At 41.5% G+C, this 20542-nt stretch overlaps 1 protein-coding gene across 1 annotated transcript in view; it reads right to left on the bottom strand.

Moving 5' to 3' along the window:
- The window catches only part of LOC137620654 (uncharacterized), a 452540-nt gene that overhangs the window by 191830 nt on the left and 240168 nt on the right, over positions 1–20542 (bottom strand). The window contains exons 13-14 of the mRNA XM_068350990.1: positions 8195–8261; positions 478–577 (exon numbers count right to left, since the gene is read on the bottom strand). Coding sequence (XP_068207091.1) covers positions 478–577; positions 8195–8261 — 167 coding nt within the window. The remainder of the gene's footprint in view (positions 1–477; positions 578–8194; positions 8262–20542) is intronic.

Here is a 20542-nt window from a genome sequence, read left to right as displayed (position 1 = left end):
ACAAACCCACCCCACGCCTTCTTTCACATACCGAGAGAAGGTAGGTCTGGGTGGGGGGGGGGGGGGGGTGTCGGACTCTTTATTCATAAAAGTTACTCAAATCTCAAAATGTTGAAAAGAACTAGTGTAACAAGATTTGAATATATAGAAATAAACTTTACACCAAAAAAACAGAAAAATATCCTTTGTAACAATCTACAAACCTCCTAGAACAAACACTAGTATATTTTTTACAACAGTGACGATCTAACAGTAAATTAATAATACATGATATAAAACATTAAATACTCTGAATGAACAAGGTAAAACAACAGTGGAGGGCCTGTAGAGAGTGGGATTCCCCTGCTGTATGGGACCAGAAAAGCAGCCATCAAAGTAAAGTAAAGAAGAATAAAATGGAAAATATTACACAGTACAAATGGAGAGATTGGTTGCATCTTAATCTAACGATGTACAGTACAGTAACACTAAACTTACCTGGAATCATACAGATATAGTGGCATGTGGATTCATAGCAACTTTCTGCTATATGTTCCCCTAGATCATGGAACACAATGCATTGAGTATCGTCCTTTTTCTGAAAACATCAAATTTATTTAATGTCTAATGAACACATTTACTGTGTTTAAAATCATTTCTGAAGTAATAAAGCTATTTTTCAGTTATACAAATGTAATAAAAATTATGCAATCCATTAAAATTTTATGAAAATTGTTAAAAGCTTAAAGGTTATGAACATAATGCTTTAGATGTTAGAATTAAATTAAGCCAATCTTAAATCGTTAAATTATTTCTCATGGGTGTGATAGCATGCTTTTCTTTCAAAACTTATCTCTTAGCTAAAAGATACCCCACAGTTATTTCAACAGAAAATTAATTTGACTTACTCACCTGGTCTGCTGAACTTGAGAAATATAGTATCTTTTATCTAACAACTCAACACAAAGTATTTGATCCATTTAATACTAAAAAAAATTTTTAAATTTATTTTTCCTAGCTATGCAAACGAGTTATTTATAAGGGTTTACCCCTAAATCGTTTGGCTATGGCCAAAAAGAAAGAATTCTTGGGATGCTGGTAACATTGTGTGGTTCTCAGCTGTTCACCCATGCTGGAGTCTCATCAAGGCTGTTCACTATATCATGGTCAAGATTTGAGGGGTTGGATGAAGCAGAACATCTAAACAAATGACAAGTTTGTAAAGCTAAAAAAAAAACTAAATTGTTTTAAAATTTTGTAGTTTGTTGCTATGCAAATACAAATCCTAGTTATTTATAAAGGGGTGTTCCTTGGGTGGGAGAAAGTCTCTAGAGTCCTACAGGCATCTCATTAGCCCTAACCCAGCATTATACTAATGATATCTGAGACTAGTTCATATGAGAGGCAGGGTTTCGATATCTTCCCTAAAGTAAAATGGAAATCATTAAATTAACAAGATTTACATTTGGCTAGAAAAGGGGAATTGTATTGAAACTTAATCTAACGTGCAACTAAAAGCCACAAACTAATTCTTATCTGTACAAGGGTTTCTTCCAAGCAGGAACTGGCTATATTATATGAAGGCATAGATAAGGGGGGATGGAAGTCTTTCATTTCATTCACACATCCACTTATTCCTAGAATAACCAAGTTAGTTGCTCTGTAAGAGAATGTCCTAAACTATCTGTTGAGCAGCCATTACTGGACCCAAAGAGAGTGTCTAGTGATCTTTGGGTATAGTCCTTAAGATAGTGAGCCGTAAAGATGGTTTGCCTTTTCCAGACTCCTGTACTAAGGACTTAGACTACTGAATGGTTTTTGCGGAACTCTAGGATGGGCTCCAAGGATACTTCTCCAGAGGATTTATAAGCTTTGAGGATAACATCCCTCAACCAAAGAGAGAGTGTGTTATTGGTTACTCTCTTCTTGTTACAGCCTATATTCAACAACAAGTTAGGGATTTTAGTACGAAATGGAGCAGTTCTTGTCAGATAATGTCAGACTCCCCTTGCAGAACAAAGTAACTGACTGACTGGATCATCAGTTACCTTTTTGATAGCTGATATGGAAACGGAAACGGAGTCATATCTGTTGTCTAAAAGGTATGGTTTCTGGGTCTTTACCACAAACTAGGGAAAAAAGGCAAAGGACAGGTCTTTCTATCCGCTGAGTGTGATTTCAGAGAAGATAAATCATAAAGTCCAATCTCTTTTCAAGGAGGCTAAGACTAGGATAAATACCGTTTTCAAGATGAGATCTCTATTAAAAGCTCGATGAAGAAATTTGTAAGGTTCCATCTTAAGGGACTGTAGAACCTTAATCACACTTCAAAATGGGGGTTTTAGTTCCCAAGGAGGGAAGGTGTGCTCAAAGCTTTTAATCGTAATGACAGTTTTAACAAAGATAAAAGATGAATTCCCTTCAATCTAAAAACATGGCAGGCTGAGCAATAGCCTTTCACAACTGTGACTGAGAGGAACTTCCTCTTTCATAAGAACACAAGAAAATCTATAATTAAAGGAATAGTGGCCTTGGGTGGAGCAACACTACTTCTACTTCTAGGATACCAATTGCAGAAAAGTACCACTTTGACTGATAAGACTACTACCAAGGACTTATGGAGGTGTCCCAAATGTTACTCCGCAATTCTCCTCAAAAAGCATCTGTTTCGGAAAAGCTGCTGCATAACCTCCATCCATGAAGAGACAGGCAGTGGACTGCAACGTGAAACTTTTTCATATGAGGCTGTTGTTCAAGGTTTAGCCACCGTAAAAGTTCTCTTGGAACATACATAAGATCCAGAGGGTCCAGGTACCAATCAAAGTGGGGCTGCCTTGGCGCTACTAGTATTACTCTCACATTTCTAATTTCCCTAATTTCAGAACCTGACAAATCAGGCAGAAGAGGGAGAAAAGTGTAAAAGTCCTGTCTGTCCCATTGGTGTTGAAATGCATCCTCTATTGCCATGGCTGGATCTGGGACTGTAGGGCAATATAGTACACCAAGAGTTTGTTGTTCAGATTTGTTGGGAACATGTCCAATGTTGGGGAACCACACAAAAGTCAAAAGTCTCTTCACCACTTGAGGAAGCAAAGACCATTCTAAATTAACTGTCATCCAAAACGGCTCATATTGTCTGCTAACACATTCCTTTCTCCTGGAATTAATAAGGTGGAAAAGAGAACCACGTTTATTTGCATCCTATAGTGGACCCCCACTGTTAGCTGGCACAGTAGGTGGGATATAGAGCCTCCTTGCTTGTTGACATGTGTCATTCATCAACACAACCGAGCGACTTTTCAACATCTCTGAAAGGCAGAGTAATGCACGGTATGCTGCTTTCATCTCTAGGTAATTGATATGGAAGGATGTGTCTTCTTGTGACCATATCCCTGAAATTTGCTCTTCCCATAAGCGAGCTCTCCAGCCCTGGCGAGAGGCATCTTTAAAGAGAAAAGTTTCTGGAGAAGGAACTTGAGAGCATGGTTCTGGCTAAAAAGTTCTCTTTCAACCACTGCTGAAGATCTGTTCTCACTTCTCCAGGGACTTTCACCTGCACTGCAAGAGGGTTTGAAACTTACAACCACTGAAGTTTTAATGTCCATTGCTGTGAGCGAAGGTGCATCCTCCCAAAGGGACCTAACTTCATGAAGGAAGTGAGATGGCTTTTATAATCTGCTAAGAGAAGGCAGACATCTAGATACTTCTTCAGGAGTCTTAACCCCATGGTGTGGGCCCAGGCTGAGACCAGGGAGAAGTGATGAGTAAAGATATGAGGTGCTGTATACAGTCTAAAACATAGCACCTTGAAGTGGTAGATTTAGTGTCTGAAAAGGAATCTCAGGAACTTTCTGGATTTGTTGATGGATGGGAACCTGAAAGTAGGAATCTTTCAGATTTATGGTAAACATGAAATCATTCTTTGAGATAGAATGAAGGATTATTCTTGGGGTCTCCATCTTGAACCTGGTTTGGAGAACAAACTGGTTCAAAAAGAATAGGTCTTTGACAGGTCTTGTCTCCTGACAGCTTCTCCACTCGGAAGAGTTTGCTGAAAAATCCTGGAGACCTGTCTAAAACCTCCTTTACAGCAGCCTTGGCAAGGATCTGAGAGGCTTCCTTCTCTAAGAGTAGGTCTTTCCAGGATTACCTCAAATAAAAGGTAGGGATTATTGGAGTCTAGTCAGAGGAGGGTGATAGTCCAGAACAGGATGCGATATGCTTTTCAGCAATCTGCCACCTTGTCCAATGACTTTTAAAGGTATTCACTTACAGGAAGTGACTCTGGGGATTCGCCATCCCTAACAGGAATCATGACGACCTACGTTCTTGCACCTGGATTAGTTTCCCCTGCAGCGAAAGTAAGGGTTCTGATCTTGCTTCCAGGTGTTTTGAGCACAAAAGGGTTCTAGTAACAGCTGATATGGAAACGGAAATGGAGTCATATCTGTTGTCTAAAAGGTATGGTTTCTGGGTCTTTACCACAACCTAGGGAAAAAAGGCAAAGGACAGGTCTTTCTATCCACTGAGTGTGATTTCAGAGAAGATAAATCATAAAGTCCACTCTCTTTTCAAGGAGGCTAAGACTAGGATAAATACCGTTATTTTTGTTTTCTGCCTAATCCTGAGAGAGAGAGAGAGAGAGAGAGAGAGAGAGAGAGAGAGAGAGAGAGAGAGAGAGAGAGAGAGAGAGAGAGAGAGAGTAGGTAGTTAGTGCATCGATTGTTTGTTGTGAGAAAGACTGTCGGTATAAATGAGGTTGTTTGTTAAACACAGAGCTGTGTTAGTGTGCTGTAAAGACAGTCCGGCTTGTGTGTGGCGACAGTGTTGGTGTCCCATACTATTCCATGTGGAAGATAATTTATATGTATTCATTTCTGGTGTTGGTGTGCGGTGTAATATAAGTTTAAGTTTTTTTTATGTTTATTTGAATGGTATTATGTTTTATTCATATATAGTGTTCAAGTTTACAATTAGTTTTAAGTGATTATTTTGGTTGTGGATGGTTTGTGGATGTTAAGTATTGTAGTTTTAAGAAATATAATTGTAAGGTTATGTTTTGTTTTTTCGTCCTTTTGTCTAAGAGTCCAGTTTATGATAAAGTAAGGGGAAAGTTTGTGTTACAGAGACAATTGTCTGTTAAGTGCAATCAAGGGTGTGGAGGTTGTTGTTGCAACATCCCGCCACAGCATTTGTTTGGAAAGAGATGGTTTCTGTAAAACCTGTGGAGTTGAGTGTCTAGAGACTACAACCCTCCTTAAAAAGGATGAGTGACTAACTTTCTCCACTAGAGTGGAAACTTTGGCAGAAGGAAAAAGTGTCAAGTGGTCAATGATATTAGAATTCCTGAGGAATAGGTCATCCCTGGGAGTCAATTGCTTGGTGCATTTGGGCAGAACTGTGTCTCTCCTTTTGAGAAAAGTTCGCCCAACTCGAACGATTTTGGTGGAGCAAAAACTCTCAAGCCTTAGCTCTGGATTGCACCAATTTCTTAAATTGCTTGCAACATCAGGATGTTCCATGTTCTCATACACTACAAAAAGGAAATTTCTCCTGACCAGTGGTCTAGCCACGAGCAAATCTGAAAAGAAGACAAAGCCGCCACCTCCATGGTCTGCATTTCTAATGGAAGAAAAGTGAAGGGGAAGTTAGAAGAGTTTATAACAATAATACCTGGAGTGAGAGTAGCCACATCTGTATCTATGGGTAGAAAACTAGGATGAGCCTCTGAATCCACAGAATTTTCTTTGTCTTGACAGAGAGGGAGGAGGTAGTTCACAAGACCTACTGTATCATGAGGAATTTTCCACTGCAGACATTTGAATTTGTTTGTTCAAAAGCTCCAGTGTGTTTCTTGCCTGAACTGACAAGATCGACATCAAACCTGTGTCAGGTATTCTGCAAGTGGAAAATTTCTGTCTATGGATGTACGCCTATGGTTACCTGGTTGTGAGGAGGGTCACCGAGACCATCCAGGTGTCTAATCAGGTTCATTATTTTCATAAAGTGAGAAGGTTCTGCACTGGAAGCTGAAACTTACAACAGGGGTACAGCACCCAAGTGATATCCAGGATAACCTCAGGGGGCAGTTCAGGGGACATGTCTTTAAACACTGGTGTTGATGTAGACTGTCTGGTTTCCTGTCAAGGAACTATTGGGCTAGGTTCCTCTTTAAATACTGGTCTAACATTTTTCATTTTGCTCAGAACATCTTTACGTTCTTTCCTCAAGTGCGAACAGCAAGTTGAAAAATCTGAAAAGGAATGAGAGCCATGATCTCTACAAGTGAAAGAAATTCTGTTGTAATGAATCTGAGAAACTAACAGATTTGTTTCTCTATTAGAACTGGATCTGTGTGAGAAAAAGACCTGTTGGGATCTGCATGAGGATAAAGACCTGTTGGGACCTGTGTGAGGAAAAAGGCCTGTTGGGATGTGTAGAGGAAAACGATCCATAGGGAGTGTCCCATTGTGAGTTTTTACACTTAGTGGCAGAATAATATCGGGGGGTGGGGGGAGGTCAGATCTTTGCATCTGATGGGAAGGTTGATCCCTTAAGGTTAAGGTCATATCCACTATTGGAAAAGGTGGTTAAGGTTCTGCAACCTTTTCCCTATCAAAATTCTGAAAATCATAAGTATCTTGTTCCCTAGCTGTTTTTATTGGCCAAGAAACAAGTTTGGTCACTACAAGTTGGCTCCAATAGGCAGCAGAAGCACCATTTGCATTTGGTTCTGCAAGAACCAAACACAGCGTAATCGTAGCCACCTGTCCGCTAACAACATGAGAGGTACCAGCAGCAAGTTCAGGAGGTGCAGAAGAGCAAACAGGAGAGGAAGTGGCAGTACGTTAAGATGGAGCACAAGTAAAAATTTTGATCACTTTCAGTTTTTAGACCTATTATTTAAAATTAATATTACTGTTTGTGCCTTGGTTCCATGGCCAAACATGTAATTCAGAATTAGAGGATGTTGCAGTAAATGTCCTAACACTAACATAAAAAGTCTCTTTGGGGAATTCGCAAATCCCTTCTGTGGAAAGAAAGTATGCCTGCAACCCCTCAGTGTAAAAAGAAAGGTCCGATTCGATATATGAGCAAAACTGGAGAATAATAAGAACCTCGAAGAGAGTTGCCTCTGTTTACGGAGAAACACCACTATCCTCGGTCACGTCTCAGTGTATTCGGTGACGTACGAGAAGACACCTTTAATACTCTAATGGGAGAAATCTGTAGTGAAATCCTCTTGCTCTAAATTCAGTATCCGAAAAGGAAAAGTGTTGACCTCCCCGCAGCACACTTGTTGGAGGAGATGGAGACCTGATCTCACTCGCATAGTCAAGTACTGATGATACTAGTAACGTATCACGTGATGCCAGTACCAGACCTGATGCCAAAGGATCTGTATCACTAAGGATCAAATTAGGCTCACTATGTACCATACGAGACATTACATAAAAAAATCAATATTGTGCTAAGCACGACCGCCATTTTTGTGAAGGTACGACAAGGGCGACCTTAAAGGCAGGGGCAAGTATGCAAACTACTGTACTGTACCTTGAGCACCACTCAATTAAAAGTACACAAGCATACAAGGAAGGAAAGGCAAAAGGGTTAGGTACAACACAGCATGGAGAGGGATCGTAGCATATGACCTTCCTCTATCATGACAAGAAGAAAAGTGGACAGCCTCGCCGAGACTCCAGCAATTGCCTGCAGCGTGAGTAAACAGATGATAACCACACAATATTACCCGGATCCCAAGAATTCTTTCTTTCTCGTCGTAGCCAACCGATTTAGGAGTAAACCCTTATAAATGATGAGGGTTTGTATTTGCATAAAAACTGACTGTGATTATTTCAAAATTGAGAATTCATAGACATTTTCTGTCTTCTCTACTAAAAGCTATTAAATTTCTAACCTAAATAAATGAATAACAAAAAATTTAAAATAATTTTGAAATATAAGAGAATTTTCCATTACAGTAATTATTCAAAGCCTAACTTAATAGCCTTAAAATGAGATAGACCAACGGCAGAACAAACAAGTAAAAAAAATACAGTTTAGGTGAAAATAAACTAAAATATCAGTCATTACAAAAACACAAGGCATAAGAATTTCACTTAAAAAGGGGCTTTAGATGGCGATCTTTATACTAGTTTTATGGAATTAGGAAATTAATTCAAGCAATAAAAAACATTTAATATATCTTTATTACCCTGCAGAAATTCTTCTTGAAACATGGTGAATCCAATGGAACAGGTGGTTCTATAACGTCACTCATTCTATAAAATTCAGAATAAAAATACATCATTATGTGCTCCAACCATAACAAGACTTAGGATTTACAATTTACCAAACGTTATGATTTTACAACATTTAGCCTATTTTACAAACAACCTTAAATCAGGTTGAGCCAAAATTGCAATCTCAATGCTCCAAGAATTTCATTCTGAAGACAAAGCAATAAAAAGAAAGGCAGGGCAGCTACAAGCAAATGTGGGCACGTAAATCCTTGGTTGGAAGATACTACCAACAATACCCTATTGCTTAGATTAGACCTGTACGGAGCGGGAGGGGATGCTTCAATTTATGATAAATTAGTAAGGAAAATTTTTCTCTATAATCACAATTATGGTAGAGGCCCAAGTTTCAGACTTTTTAATTGATCATGGGATCCAATGGAGCACTTAAGAGACTGGGACTAACAAAGTTAGGAACTCTGGCTGTATCAGGCTTTTGAAAACTAAGAATAAAGCAGATGCTTTGTACTTTGTCAAGCTGATAATACAAGAAGATACATACTTAATACACAACCAAGATAGGTCTGCCCAAATATTGAAAAGACTAAATCTATTGAGAAAAGATATTATACTATCTCTAGGTAAAAACTGCAAAAAAAATTGAGCGCCATCTATAATTCACTAATTTATGGGTTTGTTTTATTAGCATGACATCATAGGTCCTTGATATGAAAAAATATATGTAACAAGCAAGTATACTGTATCACATTTTGTTAAAGCTTATAAAATTAATTTAAAACTAGTTTAACAGACATAAAACCTCTCGATACATTACTCTTAACCACACATAACTTTAAATATGACAAATTTGGAATTGCTGTAAATTTGAATTTTTCATTTAATAGGAAAATGATAACAGCAAAGCTGAAATTAGGCAGTCTGTACTTGTTGCAGCCGAAGACAAAAGTGAAGAGCCTTTGACAGGAAAGTGGGCAAGGCAGGGCTACTTACCTGCACTTATCACCTGTCGTTAACTATCTCATTGACAAATTCAATAGTCATTACAGCTCCGCTAAAGCTATTCCCTACTCAGAAGGATAAAAGGTTAGAATATGTATAGGAACATATCAGATTTTCAAGTTAAAATGACAAATTTGGAATTAGTATTTTTCCTAATGATACAAACCTTTAGCTATTTATAGGGGATATTACTTTCAGCAAAGCTGAAAGGCTAGCCACTAGATTTTTAACTAAGGTTAAACAACCACCCGCTAGTTAATAAGGGCTTTGGCAGGAAGTAGCTACCCCGCTTACACACCTGAGCTGTGATCCCATTTTGCTTGGAGGTAGGACTTCAAGGGGGACTGATGCTGGTGGGCTTATCTGTTTAAATAGCTACAGGTTTGTATCGTTAGGAAAAATACAAATTACTTCCATATTTACCATTTATTCCATCACTAAATATAAACCAATATTACTTATAGGGGATACATTACCCTTTGAGAGGGTGGAAGTCCTTGCCAACTGGCTTTCTGGCTTTGACCACGGGTTTTCCCCTTTACATGTTTTGCACATAATTGGTGGAAATCCTGCACCTCGCTAAAACTGTGCTAAGCATAGTCCGCGGCCTACACAAGCTGTGTGCTCGTGATACTAGCAATGTGACTGTCTACGTAAGAGTTCTTCCGAGTCATAAGAATTTTCATAGGTTACCTAGACATACCCAATACCCCCCTTGTTAGGGTAAGGGACACAAGAAGTATTGGAACAACACCAGGGTACAAAAGGGAAAAATGGTGTACCTGCAATTATGAGGTCAGCTTGCAGAGGACCCTGAGTGCTGATACCCAAAGAGAGGAGAAGATGAAGAAAAAAAAAAAAAAGCCAGTCATTCCTAAACCTTCATCCAGACTAATCCCAGGAAACCTTTGCCCTCAACTCTCTGCTACTTGTCCATCAAGGAGCTTGAGGTGTTAAACTATGTGTTGTGCATCCATCACAGGACCAATGGAAAAAGTTTCTGTTCCTGTGAGTTACGTCTTGCAGTTAGTGGGCAGTGAAAGACATCCGATGCTTTCAAACGCCCGCTTGTAGTACCTCTGCAACTGAGCAGTTTTGTTTGAACGCCAGGGACATTGCAATACCCGATGTCAAGAGCTCTGGGCAGATGTGTCAGAAGAGAATCGGGATTAAGTGTCAGGTTAATGACCTTGCGAATCCAAGCAGAGATGGTGTTCTTCATGATCCTCCTCTTGACTTTCCCCTTTTGACGAAGAGTGCTGACACTTAGGGGCGAGCTGCTAATGTCCTTTTGAGGTAAAACCTCAAACTACTAACTGGGCATAGTAACAGTTGATCTGGGTCATTGGTTACAGAACAGAGACTCTTAATCCGGAAGGAATAAAATCTAGGATCTGCTACCCTTAAATTTTGAGTCTTTGCAATAAACTCAGGGATGAAAATCAGGATTACCTTTCCCATCCCCTTGAATGGACAATGTCATATAAGAGACCATAAAGTCCACTAACTCTTTTGCCCAAAGCCAAGGTGAGTAGGAAAACTGTCTTCAGAGTGAGGTGGCGATCTGTTGCCTGGCGTAATGGTTTATATGACAGACCCTTCAGAGACTGATGGAACTGAACCATGTTCCAAGGAGGAGGCCTCACTTCCAACTAGGGACAGGTATGCTCATAACTTCGTATGAAGAGAAAAAGTTCCAGAGAAGAGGAAATATCTATTCCTTTCAGCTCAAAGGCAAACTGAGCAGTAACCTCTTACTGCCGATACCGATAGTAGCGTTTCTCCCCGTAGGTGCACAAGGAACTCCTCAATTGCTGGAATAGTGGCATCGAGGGGAGAGATACCCCTTCCACGACACCAACCACAGAAGAAAATCCACTTAGCCTGATAGACTGATGCTGATGATTGTCACAGGTGTTTGTTTCACAACTTTTTGCGTAAATCCTCTCTGAGTGAGGATGTGGTGGATAGTCTCCGGGCGTGAAGCCGTAGCGAAGCTACGGCTTTATGGAAAATGTTCACATATGGCTGTTTAAGTAGATCATGTCAAGGAGGGAGTTCTCTTCAAAGCTCTGTTAGGAGCTGCAGAAGTTCCAGGAACCATTCTGTGTGATGCCATAGCAGAGCTATGAGTGTCTTGTTGTTGAGTACTCTTCTCATCAGACAGAACGGAGCAAAGGCATCAACGTCGATGTTGTCCCACCGCTGTTGGAATGCATCTTCCAAGAGTTTGGGGATCCGGGACCGGGGAGCAGTAAGGCAGGAGTCTGAAATTCAGAGATGTCGCAAATAGGTACACACATAGGGAACTCCACAAAGTCAGGATTCAGTTGGCTGCTAAATGATTCAAAACCACTTGGATTATGCTATCTGAGTCACTCTGCTCAGGTTGTCTGCAAGCACATACCATTTACGCAGAATGAAGTGTCCTGATAGGGTCACCAAATTGTCTTCTACCCATCTCAGTATCTCTACTGCCAGATGGGATGGGGGCTGCGAAAAGGTACAGTGAGCCCTCGTTACTTCGCGGTTCGACCATCGCAGATTCATGATTTCGTGGACTTTCTTCATTACGCATGTATAAATTATAAAAGAAATATATCGCATCTTTTCCATGAATCTTTTGTATTTATACGTAGTACTGCATCCAATAATATTCTTTGTTGCAAAAATCACATCTCGAATAAGCGTACATATCCTACAACAAAACAAGCGTAATATAGCGTACGTAAAGCATATATAGTACCTTGTATTTGAATTTGTAACTACGTAGCATGTAAGACGGACTGTGATTGGTTCCAGTGCTGATAGATGACGAATCAGCTCCCAAGTTTTGTAATCTAGCCTGTGATTGGTGTTTTGACCGCTTCTCCGATCCGCAACAGCTTGGCTTTTCTCTGACCGGTAGCATCTTCTCGCGGCCACTTTTTTTGCCGCTCTCTCGCCGGGTAGATGCTGCTACGTTACAGTGTAACTTTAAACTGTGCTGTGCGTGACTGTTTGAAGTTGAACTTTTTATTGAACTTTCTGTTTAACCCCTACAATGGCTCCCAAGCGTTCAATGGCTCCCAAGCGTTCTGCTTCTACTAAGGCTGGTACTGAGCCTAAACGCCACCGAAAAATAATGACGATTGCTGAGAAGGTGACACTTCTCAATATGTTGAAAGAAGGCAGAAGTTACGCGGCCGCAGCCCGCCATTTTGGAGTGAACTAATCCACCATTCGCTACATTAAGAAGGACGATGCGAACATTAGAAAGACGGCTGCCAACACCTTTAGCAGGTCAGAGAAGCAAGTTGTTACCGTTCGTAATAAAACGATCGTCCGTATGGAAGGTGCTTTAGCAATCTGGATTGCCGAATGCCGGAAGAAGAATATAGCCTTGGATAGGAACACCATCCGAACCAAGCTTTGGGTTTGTATGAGAATTTTGCGGCAAAGGAATCTCAAGACGACGATGGCGACTATGCTGAATACAAAGATGATGATGTACTAGATGAACCTCAAGCAGGGACATTCACTGATTCCCAGCCTCAGAAACAACGTTTTTCCGCCAGCAAAGGATGGTTCGTGAAGTTTCAGAAACGCTTCGGCCCGAAAAGCGTTTCCCTGCATGGCGAGGCTGCTTCCGCTGACACTACCGCTGCTGAAACTTACGCGAATGAGACATTTAAGAACATTATCACTGAAGGTGGATATAAGCCCGAACAAGTGTTTAATATGGATGAGACCGGCTTGTTTTGGAAGAGAATACCGTCGCAAACTTTCCTGTTCAAAGAAGAAGCCAAAGCCTTTGGCTTTAAAGCATTCAAAGATCGTGTTACCCTCGTGATGTGTGGCAATGCTGCTGGATTTTTGCTAAAGCCGGGGCTTATTTACAAATCGAAAAACCCTCGCGCTTTGAAAAATAAAAATAAGAATCTCCTTCCCATGTACTGGATGCATAATCAAAAAGCATAGATTACGAAGATGCTGACCTCCAACTGGTTACACCAGTGTTTTATCCCGCAAGTCAGCAAATATCTCGTAGAGAAGGGCTTGCCATTTAAGATCCTTCTCCTTATGGAGAACGCTGGTGGACACGCAACTGATCTGTCGCGTGAGGGCATTCAGGTTGAGTTCCTGCCACCCAACACAACGTCATTAATTTAACCGATGGACCAGGCGGTTATCAGGGCGTTCAAGGCCCTCTACACGAAGAATACCTTGGCGGACCTCGTTGCGTGAGTGGATGCTGCCCAAGATGATGAGGATGAAACATTCAATTTGAAGGCGTACTGGCGGAAGTACACAATAGCAATGTGCCTGCAGAACATCCAGAAGGCACTGAAAGAAATGAAATCTGCTACTGTTAATGCGAGCTGGAAGAAGTTGTGGCCCCAGATTGTTTACGAGACGAGGGATTTACACCTGCTGAGATTCAACACTCTGCAATACGGAAATCTGTGCAGTTGGCTGCGATAATTGGAGGTGACGGGTTTGGCGACATGATGACTGAAGACGTCGACGAGTTGTTGGACTGCCATTCCCAGCCGCTAACTGACGCAGACCTCGAAGACCTGACGAAATCGGCCAGTGAAGAAGACAGTGAAACACAGGAAGAGACCCAAGAAATTGTCAAAGAAACGGGCTTAACATTAGAACGGCTTGCCAAGCTCTGCAACCTTGCGAAGGAATTGAGAGAATTGTCGCAAGAGTGGGACGAGGATATGGTTCATTCTATGCAATTCTGCAACAAAATCGATAACATCATGACTCCCTACAGGATGCTCTTCGAGCGAAAAAAGCAGCAGCTGCAGCAACTTCTGATGACAATGTTCTTTCAACCTCGCAAAAAAGAGCCAGTTCCTCCTGCTACTATGCCTTCGGAAGAAATTGAAGAAGTGTCCCAAGAAGAAGTTGAAGAAGTGTCCCAGGAAAAGACACCTCCGTCTGAAGAGACGTAAAATACTATCATTGGCTGCACAGTAGAAGACATCATCAGCTTCATCATCATCATTTCTACTGTGCAGCAAATTCATCGCCATCATCATTCGTTTTTCTTCAACTTCTTTCATGGTGAGTACAGTAACAATCTTTATGTTTTTATACTACTTTAATATTCTAACATTTTAATACTGGTATTGCTCGACTTACGACCTATGCGACATACGACAATTCGACTTTACGTTTTTTCAAGGTGATGACGTCACAAGTTTATCGGAAATAGGACGAATATTTCCTTCAAAATAATCTATTTTCCTGTATAAATATAAACTGATTTATCTTAGTAAATTATTATTTTCTTTTATTGTTAATATTCAGTATTTATTTTCAGTTAAGAATACATTAAGATAAGTTTTAATATCTGTCGAGTTCATATTATGTCTGGTGACGTCACATCACCGGCAGAAAGCGTCCAGGCAATACAAATATTAGTATTTCCATTATCGAAATATTAAATAACGATACAAGTATTTTGAGGGTCTGTATCGGTTGTCATGAGTACTACGTAGCGTAAATTTGACTGTACGCTACTTCTTTAATCTCTGATAATGGATCGATGTTTATCTAAAGAAAATATACTAGTAGCGCAAATATTTTCTTGAAAATAATATATTTCCTTTTACATTATAAAAAAAAAATACTTTTGTTTGTTAAGTTAGTATTTTCTTTTCATTTCTTGCAAGTATTTTCTTTTAATTTCTTGCAAGAAACAAAGAAAATGAATTTACATATTTTGCAAGTCATTCTTCGTAGAGTTTACTATACGTCACGTGTCTTGTGACGTCATGTATCTGGCAGAAGCGCGCTGACAAACCGAATGATTTCCTTTCATGGTTACCGAGTAATCTTATTACAGCATTCCCATCATCGAAACACCCAGTAACGATATCAAGTGTTTTATTGGTCTGTATCATTAGTTATAAGATTAGTACAACTTGCCGTAAATTTAAGAAAAAAAGTCTGATGACGTCATATTTTTGGCAGAAGGCGAGAGGCAAATCAAGTGATTTCCTTCCAATGCGTTACTATTCCCATAAAAGAAACATCGAATAATGATATATAGAATTTTTTAATAATTTTCAAAAAAAAAAAAGAAGATACAACTGAAGGAAAAACAAAATACAGAGAGAGAGAGAGAGAGAGAGAGAGAGAGAGAGAGAGAGAGAGAGAGAGAGAGAGAGAGAGAGAGAGAGAGAGAGAGAGAGAGAGCGTATTCCTTTTATAACTAATAATAAGGTCTTTAACGAACTGTATGGAAAATATGATACCCTATAACATACTGGCACTGATGTAATATGCATTATGAAGAAATTTCGATTGTCAAGAAAATTATATAAATCGGTGTTATTTGCACTATATATATATGCTCATAATAGTAATACGGCAGCGTGACCTTGAGATCAGCTGATGCCAACCGAAAGTAAATTAAAAGTATTTGTTTATTATTGATATGCTCAAGAAATTGAAAAATAAAATATAAATGTGCTTTAATAAACCACAATTAAACATAGTAATGTCTAATGACATACTGTATAAAGGATTAATATTGAACTACAATACTGTATGAAGCTTCAAAAATGAACTACCCGTATGCGATTGCGAGAGCGAGCACACACACACACACAGAAAGAGCTACAACGATTTCGCATTATACCTAATGATTAGACGAACTGTATGGAAACTGATTTCCTGTAACATATTGGCGTTGATGTAATATTCATCATGAAGATATTTCTAATAAATTAAGAAATGATAAAAAGATATGCCATACGTATGTACGCCATATTTTGATACGGTAGGTAGCGGCACTTTCAGATCAGCTGATCATAACCAAAGGTAAACAAAATTTTCAGCACTCAATTGTAAAATGCTTCCAAAATTGATAAAAAGAATACAAAAATGCATTGATAGAGCATATGATATCCTATGAAACAAGAAAATGGAATAATGATACAGTAAGAAAACATTGACAAAATATGATCCAGATGATTGCTGAATCATAATGTATCAAAATAAATCTACGGAAACTTCACTTTTCTAGTTCGACATACGGCGAACTCGACTTACGACTCATCTCTCGGTCCCTATCTCGGTCGTAAGTTGGCGACTACCTGTATTTGTGCCTGTTTTAGTTTAGGGTACTCTAGTACATGCATTAAGTGTTCTGTACATTAAGGGTAGTTTGTTAACAGTACTACGTAAAGGGAAGGTTTTAAAAGTCTGAATATACATGTTAAATAAATACGTAAATATGGTGTCCCTACTTCGCACATTTTCAGCTATCGCAGCCGGGTTTGGAACCTATCTACCGCGATAAACGGGGGTTCACTGTACGGCATTTTTTGTTGATGTAAGCCCCTATCCTGATGTTGTCGCTCATTAAAACCACCACGTGACTCACCAGAAACAGTTGAAGGGCCAAGCAAACTGCCTTCATCTCTAGGAGATTTATGTGCTGGTACCCTCCAGACTATGACCATAAACCTGAGGCTGTGTGGTGCATCATGTGGGGCCCCCACCCTTTTTTTGGTGCATCTGAAAAGAGAATCGAGTACGGGGGAGAACGAGAAGGTTGACACCCCTGCACATCTGAGGTCTGTCTGTTCTTCCAGTCTCTGGAACTGGAACATCCGGGGCATCGTTGGACAGATTCCAGTTGGAATTTAGCCATCACTGGAGAGATCGGATCCTGAGGCAGCCGTTGGGAACTAAACGAAACAAGGATGCTAGGTAACCAAGGAGACACAACCACCTCTGGGCCAGGAGTTCTTCTCATCTGAGGAATGGTCTTACTACCTTTCTCAACCTCACTACCCTGTCGTCTGATAGGAAGACTTTCCGTTGATCAGTGTCTATGATCATAAATAAGTATAACAGTTATTAAGAGGGAAGTAGTGACAACTTCTCGAGGTTTACCATGATCCCCAGACCTTGGCAAAACCTCAGAAGTTTGTCTCAGTGTTGAAGAAGGCTTGCCACCGAGTCCGTTAGAACAACCAGTCCTCCACATATCATAGAAGACGGATGTTGATTCTGTGAGCCCAAGATGACACTACGGCAAAAATTCGTGAAGACCTGAGGTGCTGTGGAAAGACCAAAACACAACACCTTGAACTGGTATTTCCTATTGTCTAAGATGATCCTTAAGTACTTCCTTGAAGATGGATGGATTGGGATCTAGAAGTAAAATCCTTTAGGTTCAATATACACATGAAGTCCTGTGGTCTTACTGCTTGTCTGACTGTGTCTGCCACCTCCATGCTGAATGTAGTTTGTTTGACATGCTTGTTCAGAGCTAAGAGGTTGATGACTGGTCTCCAGCCTCCAGACGCCCTTTTCACAAGAAAGACTTGACTAAAGAAGCCAAGAGAGTCATGGAGGACCTCTTGGAGAGACCCCTTTTCCAACATGGTCTGCATTTCAGCCCAGAGGGCCAGCTCTGTGGATCCCTTCGCATAGAAACTTCATGGAACTGGATCCTTGGTCAGTAGTTTGAGAGATTGTGTGAATGGGAAGTCATAACCTGAACGAATCATGGAGACTGTCGAGGGTTCGGCCCCGAGTTACACCACCTCTGCCAGCGGCAATGCAGGCATCCCCCCACTGGTGTACAAGTAGGAGTATTGCCTGTTCTAGTGGTTGCAGCCTTGGTTATCCCTTCTAGAACTCTTACCTCCACATCAGGACTTCAAACTCTTTCGCTCCTTGGCTGGAAAGGACTTCTTAGACACCTTTGTAAATGCCATTGTAGCTGCTGTCTTGCTCGTCGGCGGTTTTGGCTATTGTTTTTTTCTGCGGAGGAGGTGGTCTATAAGGACAAGATGTTAATGCCCTATGAAGAAGGGAGTCCTGGTTCGATTTCCTCTATCTCTCCATAGCCAGGTTGACGTCTTCCGGTCTGAACAGGGAGGAACCATCCAGAGTGGAGTTCCTCAGTCTCGTGACCTCGTTCTGTGGGACCTGACGATGGAACCTTTCTATTATCGAGTCCTTTCGCTGCAGGATTGTGTTTGCCAACAAGTTCACAACTTGGTGGGAAAGGAACTCAATGGTTTGAGTTCCCAATAATTGAAAGGTCTCTGAAAGGTTTCAATCGCCTTCCTCGAGTTCTCCTTGAACTTGTCCTTGGTTTTTATGGGATGTCACATTGATCCCAACCCGAGATCTAGCCACAAAGTAGTCTACATGGCATACTTGCCACCTTCTCCTGGTTCATGATTTCCAAAGCCAAGAACGAAACTAGAAGACGTGAGTATCTCTTAAGGGAGGTCCCCCTGGTCAGAGCTTCTAACAAGTGGTTGAGAGGCAGTGCCGGAAGGGGCTTGAAGACCTCATAATACTTCCTCTGCTGCACGAACGGCATTGGAAGAAGTTTAGAAAATGAGCCTGCTCGGAGGGAGCAGGAGGAGCCTGTGATCTGAGAGAAAACCTTCTGATGGGCACTCGTCAGAACCTTAAACCAGGCCAAGGCTGCACTGGTCTTGGGGGACCTTCTGGGGGCCATAGACATGGTCCAAGACTGTGTCTTTGCCCTCTTGAGGGGCCACTGCCAGGTCAGGTAACCCATTGATAGTCCTCATGCATACTCCTTCTGCTTTGCTTCCGATAGCTTCGGACTAGCAGCTCTTGAAAGATGGTCGTCGTCGTCATCGAAGTCATCCACGAGACATCTCAGGGTGGGTTGAGGTCATTCCTTGCACGATGCTGATGCCCCTGCAGAGTTCGGAGATGACTGCTTAGGACCTTCTTGCGAAGGTCTTGATGCCCTTCTCGAAGACTTGGGCAGTCTTTTGGCATCATTCACCTCCTTCCGAGGAGGAAAGAATTCCTCCAGGAGTGAAGGTCTTGAATGATCTTCTCTTAGTGTCTCACCTGCCGAGGGAGAGATGTCTTCCCATAAGGGTTTGGAGTGTGTCACGAGCTTGGTTAGACATGGACACATCAAATCTGTGTTTAGTGTTGAGATTATGAAAAAAACTTGATCAACTGTGCAGTGCCTACTGGTTACTTGGGCTTGCAGAGAGTCTAAAGACCATCAAGATGTCTTATAAGGTTCTGGTGGAACCAATAAATCGGAGAAGGGCGGGAAGCTCCCACCAGAGAGACTTCTCTAAGAGGGAGAGACTCTTAGCTCGAGAGACAAGGGTGAGAGCTTACTCGCGGAGGAGTGAGAACAACAATGCTGAGACACTGCTTCCAAGTCCGTACCGATGTCAGCTTGATCTGGGATGAGTCCTGTATTTCAGCTACTCCTCGTTTCCTCTTAAGGGGAGAGATGGAATATGCCACGGGGGTCATGAGGAGGGGGGGACCGTAGATTTATGCCTTGGATCAGCTGGAGGAGAGGATGGCTTTACCAATGGAATCCTAGGTGTACTGGTCAATTGTAAAGGTGTGACACCCCCCACCACAAATACCTGGTGGCCTGTCCTGACCAGGGCATTGAACCATGGTTCTTTGACCACTGCAGCGCTGGCCGAAGGGTCCCCTGAGAGGATCGAAGCAGAGGGTTTCTGAAATGGTAGGATAAGATTCCTACCTGGATTAGTCAACGAAAAGATGGAAGGGCGGTGTGAAGAACCGGACGGCTGCGGCTTTAAAGGTTTCACCCTAGGGGGGAAAGAACAAGGCGGCTTACCTGTCTGGGCTCCTTACGTTCCTTAAAGGTAGGTTTTTCTTGAAGGAGAGGAGATCGTCGGGAGTCGTTCTTCTGGAGAGATGTTCTAGATACCCTAGATGGAAACATAAGACTTATGCTCCAAGGGTGAAGGGCGATATGCATCTGACGACTGGTGCTTGCAGCCCAGAGAACAAGAGGAAGAATCCCTACGAGGCGCTGGCGAACGGCAGGTTGGCAAGTGCCGATATCCCCAACCAGCAACAAGAAGCTCGAGAAGGAGAGTTGAGACGACTGTCTACGATCTGAGGGAGATCATCTATGGTCTGGCAAACGACGGCTGGCTGGCGAATGCCTAGGAACTAGCAAGCGGAAAGTCATAGGAGAACTATGCACACCTGGAGAATGACAAGCAGCTGCCAAATGATGAGCAGCTGGTGATCGATGAGCAACTGGCGAACGTTGTGAAGCTGGCAAACGGCAAGCAGCTGGAGAATGACAGGAAACCACGGAACGCTTATTACAGTTGTTGGTGATTGGTGAGTCGTTGGTGAATGACAAACAGCTGGCGATCAACTGGAAACTGGCGAACGGCAAAGTGTTGGCGAACGGCGAAGCGTTGGCGATCGGCTAAAAGCCAAAAAACAAAGGAAAGCCAGCAGCTGAGGAGTCGCAGGTGAGTGACAAGGAGCTGGAGGAC

This window comes from Palaemon carinicauda, chromosome 27 (assembly GCF_036898095.1).
Source record: "Palaemon carinicauda isolate YSFRI2023 chromosome 27, ASM3689809v2, whole genome shotgun sequence".
Lineage (NCBI taxonomy): Eukaryota > Metazoa > Arthropoda > Malacostraca > Decapoda > Palaemonidae > Palaemon > Palaemon carinicauda.
Note: the sequence above shows the minus strand (reverse complement) of the source record. Positions and strands in the feature narration are given on the sequence as shown.